Here is a 9,793-nt window from a genome sequence, read left to right as displayed (position 1 = left end):
TCTTTCACCTCCGTGGATGGAAGTCGAGGGCCGGCGCTCGGCCGGGTGGCTGTCCGGGGACGGTGGATGGGGCTCGGTCATGGCTTTTACGCATGCCCGGTCCTATTCTATGGATCTCTCTTCCACTTCCGTGGCTGGAAGTCGACGCCGCCACACGCCTGGAAGTTTGATTTGTTAAATAAAGAGCCGTTTACCAAACCCACGTCTTTCCTTGTACTTTGTTAAGGCTACAATATAGTTATATACTAGATCTGTGGAATAACGACGAGGCTGACGTCAGGGCTCACGCGCGGCGTTGTTGACAAAGGACGAGGAATTTGATCGATGGATTTAATAATTTAGAGTGCACAGATGGTTTGATAATATTATTGCTTATATAATAGTTATTTGATTTCTAATTTATATATCGTTATATGGGCCTGTGGAATATTTTGAAGTGCAAGCGCCGTCAGCGGCGCGCACACATTGTTGACAAAGGACGATCGATGGATTTAATGAATTAGTGACACAGATGGTATTATAAACGGTGTTATTTATGTAATAGTTTTTTTTAAATAACTGAATGTTACGTCAGGGCCGTTCTCAGCTCTTCGTTTGTGTTTATGTTACGTTAGCATACCTATCGTTTAGCCTGTTGTTGCTCATTCATGACTGTTCTTGGTGTTGGATTTTGTCGAATAAATTGCCCCCCAAAATGCGACTTATACTCCGGAGTGACTTATATATGTTTTTTTTCACTTTTTTGGGCATTTTATGGCTGATGCGACTTGTACTCCGGAGCGACTTATAGTCCGAAAATTACGGTATATAGTATATATATACATCACCACAATATATATATATATATGAATCAGGTGTGTTTAACAAGGGAAACTTGGAAAACATGTAGGGATTCGGCCCCCGAGGAAAGGAGTTTGACACCCCTGCTTTGGAGGCATGATTAGAATTGATGCAATCCTCAGAGTAACGAGAATGTAATAACGAACGGAGTCAGTTGGCATGCGGGTCCTCTCGGCTCACCTCCCGAGGTTCGACAACCGAAATTTCGTCCGACATCCGAAGCAAAAAAATCTCGATTTTTTTGTTCGAATACCGATTTGTTCGAGAACCGGGACGTTCGAAAACCGAGGCTCCACTATATATATATATATATATATATATATATATATATATATATATATATATATACAATATATATATACAATATATATCATAGTACATACTGAGAAAACAACTTTTACTTGCTTTTACAAATATTTTAATACAAATACAAAACAAGTCATTCTTCAGACACCACAAATCTTCAGAAATGAAAATAAAAATAATGAGAAAAACATAGTTGCCAGGAAGATTTTGTGGGGCTTTTTCATAACTGCCATGAGAGTCATCCTATTTGAATTGCAAAGTGCTGAGGAGTTTGTGCCTCTGGATAGAGGAACAAGACTGACACAAAAGCAATCTACATACTCTACATATATGCTCATGTTACCGCATATTGAATACATTTATCCCACAATACTTTAGGTGTCTCGTATTTATAAAAGTTCGAATTTATTGGAAAGAACCAATACAATCAAGTTTGACATTTATGCATTTGTTGAGTGTATATAATTGTGGACCAAAATAATCCTAAACGATTTTAACTAAATTTGTTTAGTGTTGAATTTTAACTTGTACTAAATATCATTCTCAACATTTCTACACAGAATTTAACGTTTTGTGCCTTTATTTTTTAAACATCCGGTATGTGTCGGCTCGGTGAGTTGGTGTTACACTTGACTCGGGGATGTCTCATGGCAGAACTACGAGGAGTGTGAAAGAGCAAATTTAAAAACGCCTCTAAATACGCCGACCATGATCATCAGATCGCCTTCTTGAAGTCTTATTTGGTGCTGTGGAGTTCCCAAAAGTGGAGCGTGGCTCGTCGTACGCAAATGGTGCCTTGTATCAGTGTGTCGCTCCAAGTTGGCTCACTCCAGCGGCCGTTCAGCGCGACCACACCCTCCCCGCTTCCTCAAAGTACTGCAGTGGGAGCGCGCGACGCCGCTTTGAATCTCTGGGAATAAGGGCCACCTCTTGCAAACCAATTTTTACTTTTGGGGACACTGCCGCCTGTACTCGCAACACGTGGGACGACTACCGAACGGTATGGGTGTAAGAAGCGAGTGGTCACAGAGTCTCTGCGGGGTTTCACGCGCTCTGGTCCCGGGTTAAGACGCCAAGGAGGAGGTTGACGTACGGGCGATGCGTATGGAGTCGAAGCGACCGCTAGAGTGTAACCCGGGCTGGTGTTTGAAGAAGACGAGGTTGAAACTGGATCGTGGGGTCGGGGTGAATGGACTTTAACCGAGAGGATTGATTTATTTTTCTCCAGTGGGATTCATGAAACGATGGCGCTGGAAGGAAAACCACCTTTTCTCGCTGTCCAAAAGTACTGCCCGGATGGTGTCCCGTCTGTAACCAGCCTGAGTACGGCAGACCGGTCAAACTTAACGGGAACCAGTCGGGCAAGGTGCTGTTCAAGATCCGCCCTTATTCGAGTGGACACAAGATGATATCCCATTGAGTTTAACCGAAAGAGACTTCAGTTAGTTATCGAAAAAGTTTGAGGGTTTTTTTCATTGTCACAGATAAATAGGTGTAATCTATAATTTTACTAAAACAGCACAGTTTTCAAATGTATTCAAAGTTTTTTAACTTGATTTTTTTGTCCCTTTCCTATGTAAATTGCATAATGGACCATTTTCCATCTGCACTTTGCCTATCAGAAGGCATTTAGTTGCAGTTTGTGATTTCATTTCAAATTCAATCTGTGAATTTTTCTGTTTCTGTTGCCTGAGGCTATACTGATACTTGTATTTTTAACTCAGGGCATTTACATTAATCGGTCAGCACAAGCTCTTCTACGCTAATATTAGTAACTGACTGAAGTAAATAACAGGAGGACAATTGGATTGTCACTTCAATAATGCAGTACATTTCTTTTGCTTTTCACCAGTGTTTACAATAGCATTATAACCAATAACTCCAGTGTAACAGCATATAATGTACAATTGATTTGCCATATTCTGAAGGAATTTAAGGAAGACTTTTGGCCAGTTGCTTTTTGTTTTGCTCTGAAATTTTAAACTGCAGTGAGCATCGGCTTGGAACTTCTTCAACAGAACAATGCAATTTGCAGCAACAGCGGAAAACTATAAATAACCTTGTCAAAAAGAGCAGTTTGACCACCCCAACTGGCACTCCCCTCCTTATTATGGCTAGTGGTGGCTCTGGCAAATCGACTAGTGAGGGATCCATCAGCACACCCAGTGGCAGTCTTCAGCAGAGAAAGCGCCTTTCGTCTATCTGTGACACATGTAAGGGCAAAATGCAGCTGGTGGCCGACCTCCTCCTGCTGTCCAGTGAGACCAGGCCAGTCATGACTTCTGAGGGTGTGGCAGTGGCAGACACCTTTGACCAGTGTCGCGATACGGTCATTGCAAGGACGAAAGAGCTCTCTATTCTCACCCATGACATACAAAGCCAGCTCAACATGGGCCGATTCACAGAGGTGGGGGACCGCCTGTTGGAGATGGCTGATCTAGTGGTTTCTTTGACTGAGTGCTCTGCCCATGCTGCGTATCTGGCAGCAGTAGAGACCACCGGCTCACAGCCCTGCTTGCCTGGTCTTGTGGACCGTTACAAAGTGACCCGTTGTCGGCATGAGGTTGAACATAGCTGCAGCGTCCTCCGAGTCACCCCACTGCTGAACCTCACTCCCCAGCTCCTCCTCGAGCTCTCCCAGAACATCTCCACCAACCTCAAGACTCTGACAGACATCTCGTCGCTGGCCAGCGAAAGGTCCAGGGACCGCTTTGGAAAAGAGCAGTTCAAACTAAGCGTCAAGAGCATGAGCACTAGCGGCACTGCTTTCCTGGCTTGCGTGAAAGAGGTCAAAACTCAGCCCAGCGAGCTAACAAGGAATCGTTGTGTCCTCTTCAGTGCCGCACTGGTCCAAGCAGTCAATACGCTGGTCGGCTTTGCCACAGAGCCTCAGTTCCTGGGGAGAGCTGCAAGTATTTCTACTGAAGGGAAGGGTGTACAGACTGCAGTGTTAGGGGGTGCCATGAGTGTGGTTTCAGCGTGTGTCCTCCTCACCCAGGGACTCAGGGATGTTGCCCAACACCCTGAGAGCAGCTCCAAAATGGCCGACTACCGGGAACGCCTACGGAACTCGGCGTGTGCTGTGTCAGATGGCTGCACCCTGCTCACACAGGCACTCAGAGAGCGCTCGTCTCCTAGGACTCTGCCGCCAGTCAACTCTCAATCTGTGACCTAGTTCAGGGAGAGCCAGTATGATTTCTGGTCCAACTCTGTCCTATAAGAACATACCAAAGAGACATATTATCCCCGCTCATCAGGTTAGGAAAAGGTTCCGACAAACGTGCTCGGAAGTCTGGTGTTCATGAAGAGCGCTGAAACATCAATGAGCAATTCTCTTCAGGGTTTTGTGTCATGCTGGATGTGACTCTTAACCTATGTAATCAGGCCACTTTGACACCGTCACTCTAAAGTGAGCTCAGGCCCACTTCCTGATCTTCACAAACTGGCGTCACCCTCCTAACCTGAAAAGTTTACCTCAGTTTTCAGTTCTGGTGAAAATACCAGCCCTGATGTAGGATGGATGTAGCCTTGCTATGTGAACCTATGATTGACTGACCTGCTCAAGCTTGGTAGGAGTGACAGGTGTCTCGATTTTGCTTTGTTCAATGTGTGTGAATTCCTACTTGGTAAAGCTGCTGTGAGTGTGCCACAGGTTTTTACACATTTTTAGACTTCATGTAGTATTTCAATGTGTTCGACCATGCATGTAATGGAGTATTTATTTCAACAATTAAAATGTTTCTGATAAGTTGTTGCTTGACTCATTTATTTATTCAATCAAACCATGATTTTTAATTTCACTCAAATACCAGTGGAGGCAATTACCCATAATATACATATTAAAGGGTCTGTTTTGATTGATTTTCGTTAGACTTCAAAGGACTAGTTTTGTTTGAAAAGCTGGGTCTTTAGGTTTCCAAATGTCATCAATCCTATTCAACTTAAACTTAAGTGTTCTTGTAGACTCTAAAGTCTCCCATAGAATTAAGGTAGCACAACTTGATGTTGTTGGTTAGAACTAACTTACAAGACAATAGTGACCCCACATATATACATACAAGTATTTAGGTACAGTAAATAATAATTTTCAGTTAAAATTTTACACTATACTTCCTTGAGGAGTAGGACTTCATGTCTCTGTGTCAGCAAACAGAAGCTGAAGTGTTGTGCAGCAGCACAGAGGCTCGAGGCGAGTGTCTACTCGCCTCGAGCCTCTGTGTCTAGCTATGTAACTTAAAGATGCACCTGTGAGTTGGCATTATGTGCTGCCAGTAAATTGCCATTAATACTAAATAAAAAAATGCTTCAGATACCAGGTTCTCTTCAAAATTTTTTTGTTAATTTCAGAAAATAAAGGTAACTTTTGTGTCAGATTACTATGCAGGATAAAAGAAAACTGGCGTGCAACCCAAATGAACTAACAAACATGAACAAAAATAACAATTTGCCCTGGTTTGTCAGTAAAATCTTTGTTATTAATATCAACTTAATTATTTGAGTGTTAAAGTTTTTTACTTTACTATAAGAAAAATGTGAATTTTGACTTAGTATGGAAGACTTTACCTAAAAAATACAATGTCATTTTAACCTAACAACCTAGCTCATACAATATAGTTGAACAAAAGTTGTTTGAAAAAGGTTTCCTTCAGTTTTTTGCACACATAGATCAATAATTGTAGTTTGAAATATCTTATGGTAATGGAAGACATTTTTGTCCATCATGGGGTGTGTTTCCCTTTTTTCCTTGTGTGTGTTTTTAAATCATATTTAATTATATAATATAATTATATAATTATAATTTAATTATATATTAAATTATAATTATTTTGTGTTTTTATAAATCATATTTAATTATATAATATAATTATATAATTATAATTTAATCATATATTAAATTACAATTATTTTGTTAGCCCTGATTATTTTCAGTAAGCCAAGAAATCAAAAATACTTGTGGGACCAGGAGCCAAAGTGTGTGCACACATTTAAATGTCTATGTGTATACAATTATGACAAAAGCAGCTCACTAGCTGTTTGTGCTATGATCCCGTACAGGAGTAAACTTTAGGCAGCTCATGTCCCAGCATTCTTCAGCCTTCCTGCCTGCACAAAACCATTGGCCTACAACAGGAAACCTTTAGCCTGTGCTATCAGGAGTGGCTTCCTTCACATGACAAAGGACTGGAGTCATAATTTTCAGGCAAGGCTTCGCCCATTTCCTGCTTCATGAGAGGAACACTTGCCTATCCGTTTCCCCCAAGGGGCTTCCATCCGTCGACCCAAGGACAAGGATGCTGATTCACAAACACAAAAATCATTGTTTACATTGTTTGTTACCTGGAAACCGGATGCCTGTAGTTAGGAAAAAATGACAAAAGGAACTTTCCAGTTTTTAACCTTTTAGCACTAAACAAAATCCATGTGATACAAGAGCAGAACGACAAAACTGATGTCATCTCCGTTTACTTTGTAACACACTGTTGTGGCAACCCGATAAGAGCAACTGATCCTGTTTAAATAATGTATACCTTTGGCTGATTGAGTGGCATAGCAGCCATTCTACTGTTGCAGCCAAATTCACAATAAAGCATGTTACTAAGAGATGCATGGCCCCAAGATTTCCACCATTAACTCGACAATGACACTAAAAAGAAAGATAACTGCATCAATCAAACCATTCATATCAGACCTGAGTCAGGTTTGTGTTCTAAATGTGTGAAATTTGTGACAACCACAACTGTGTTAGTTTAAATATTATCTTTCCATTATGATTAACATAATTGCCCTGTAACAGACATACTCAAATTAAGCACTAACGTTTTGTATAGGTGATTATTTATTTATTTATTTATTTATTTATTTATTTATTTATTTATTTATTCATTCATTCATTCATTCATTCATTCATTCATTCATTTATGTCATAAATAAGGTAATCAAATTATTCGATTACATCTCTTATGATGGGGTGAAATCCAACTGTGGCAAATGTGAACTACAATAACACACTTTGTGGAATTCATACCCCTGCCAATGAGAACTGAGCATTCTTGTCATTGTAGTTGTATACTTTTTGACAAAATACCTACGTTAAGAACTTGACCTATTTCAGGCTATGTTCTTAAAAAAAATAGGAGTTGTTTTCTCTGTAGTAGCACGAGCCCTAATATTTGTCATCTGTTGCAATTTTGTGTACACTTTCAATACCGTTGTATTTGCACAAAGCCACTATTAGCTTATTCTTAGGATTTTGACTGAAAGAGGTGCGTGATCATCAAGAAGCCGAACCCCACTTGTCAATTTTATGTCCAATTCGTTCATGTGGTTGCAACAGGCAAATCGTCAAACACAAAGCTGCACTAAGAGTGGATGACAGTAACGTTGATTGATCAAATGTTGAACTCCATTATTCTGTTGGTGAGAACAACATTTCAGCAGAAGATGGCAGCAAACCTCGGGCCACGCTCGGGTGCGTTCTAAAAAATCTCAATGTGCCCTGCCTCTACATACTGCTCTCACATCAGCTGTGTACAAATTCGCAGGCTGCGTCCTCCAAGGCCAGTTCGAAGGCTGGGTCCTTCCTTCGCGGCCCTAGAGGCTCCGCCTCCGTGCACAGCACAAGCCGTGGCCAATTTGGACAGGCGGAACAGCTCCGTACAAATTAATAGATAGCGTCCTACAAAGTACTTCGTGGCGATGGCGTGGCGTCATTTCCGGCGCGACAAGACCGCACCCCAGGTGTCCCAATTCACGCAGACGACAACCAGCCGTCAAATTTGGCCGTGGGTTAAGGCTACGAAAATGTGACCTTCGCAGCCTCCATTTTCTCTGTCTTCTTCAACGCTTTACTGACCTGGGCGTTTAATGCGGCTCGAGTGTGTGACGTCACCACTTGAGCGCCGGACATACTGGATGCTTTAACGCTGGTGTGTTTACGTTGCTTCCACTGCGCGCCAAGGACGTACAATCGCCTAGTCGTGTTCCTCAATTTTATTTGGTCTGCTGTGGTCGCACGTTGCTGTGTCGTAGGGTGCAATAGCACAAGCCGTGACAGTAAGGTGAGGGAAATCGACAATATTATTTCTTTTTCCCGTTTTGCTCTTTAAAGGAGCCTCCGCGGAGACCACGTGTCCAACATAAAGCGTCGTCGCCTCGCATGGATCACTGCTGTAAGACGACCAAACATAATTTTCCACACAATCCTGGTGTCGATGAGAGTGTGTTGTGTGCTCTGCATTTTCATAAATTACTACCCAGAGATGTGGTGTTAGCTGATCGCGGCTTTGATATTGAGGAGAGTGTGGGACTTGTGTGCTGAGGTAAAAATCCCGACCTTCATAAAAGGACACTGTCAGTTGGAAGCAAGAGATGTGGAAAACACAAGGAGGATTGCCCATCTCCGACTTTATGTGGAAAGGGTCATTTGAACTGTCAGAAACATACACATTTTTGTCAGCAAAAGTACCAATCGACAGTGTTGTCATGCCAAGGTGAAGACAAAACATTCTTTGACAAGATTATGTCTGTATGTAGTGCTCTGACCAACATGAGCAAGAGTGCTGTGCAAAGTTGAAGGTGTCTGAAATAAATATGCCATGACTTGGCTGTATAAGTGTATGTGTTTCATTATTTATTTACGAGTAACATGATAAAACAGTCTAAAGTGACATTAGAATGACTGTGTAAATACAGTAAAGTGCAACTAGCGATAACCTGAGAACACACAATACTGCGTTCCTGTGCTGATGTACTGAGCTTCTTCTTGTGTTACAGCTGTGATGTGTCAAAGTCTGCTTTATTGTCAATTTCTTCACATGTCAAGACATACAAAGAGATCGTAATTGCGTTTCCCACTATCCCATGGTAGAGACAAGACATATTACACCCAATTGGTCCACAGACAAACAAAACATTCAAGTAAACAATACAAAAAGTACAAATAAGAAGGCACATACAATGAATAAATAAGAGCAACTTGGCTGAAATGGAGCAATTGTGCATACAGCAGACAGTCAGTATTATAGCGCAAAAGTACAAGTGGAGTAGTGCAAGGCAGCCATCGTGGCCCAAAAGGCCAGGATGTTATGCAGCTGAGGGTGGAGGGGGGAGAGAGTTCAGGATCCTAACAGCCTGGTGTATGAAGCTGTTGGTGAGTCTGGTGGTGCGGGAGCTCTAGCTTCTGTACCTCTTCCCAGAGGGCAGTAGATCAAACAAACTGTGAGCGGGGTGACTCACATCACTCACAATTGTGGTCGCCTTGCCGGTGAGATGGGAGGTGTAAATGTCCTCCAGGGAGGGGAGTGAAGCACCAATAATCCTTCCAGCTGTGTTCACTATGCGCTGCAGGGCTTTCCTGTTGTATTCAGTGCAGCTTCCACCCCACACAGCGATACAGCTGGAGAGGATGCTCTCAATGGTGCCTCGGTAGAATGTGGTCATGATGGCTGATGGAGCACTTGCTCGCCTGAGTTTCCGCAGGAAGTACAGGCGGCGCTGAGCTTTCCCCCAGGAATCTGGTGCTGCTCACTCCACCACAGCACCGTCGATGGTCAGTGGCAGGTGTTGGGTGTGACCCTTCCGGAGGTCAACAACAATCTCCTTGGTCTTGCTGACGTTCAGCAGGAGGTTGTTGTTTTTGCACCACGTG

The 9,793-nt window shown here is 42.4% G+C and overlaps 1 protein-coding gene across 1 annotated transcript; it reads left to right on the top strand.

Annotated features, from left to right (window-relative positions):
- The first annotated feature begins 1,758 nt into the window (after positions 1 to 1,758).
- Positions 1,759 to 4,900, top strand: tlnrd1 (talin rod domain containing 1). Its single transcript, XM_037246791.1, has one exon. The coding sequence runs from the start codon at positions 3,257 to 3,259 to the stop codon at positions 4,319 to 4,321; it is 1,065 nt and encodes a 354-aa protein (XP_037102686.1). The 5' UTR covers positions 1,759 to 3,256; the 3' UTR covers positions 4,322 to 4,900.
- Positions 4,901 to 9,793: the final 4,893 nt, after the last annotated feature.

The sequence above is a fragment of the Syngnathus acus genome, chromosome 3, assembly GCF_901709675.1.
Source record: "Syngnathus acus chromosome 3, fSynAcu1.2, whole genome shotgun sequence".
Lineage (NCBI taxonomy): Eukaryota > Metazoa > Chordata > Actinopteri > Syngnathiformes > Syngnathidae > Syngnathus > Syngnathus acus.
Note: the sequence above shows the minus strand (reverse complement) of the source record. Positions and strands in the feature narration are given on the sequence as shown.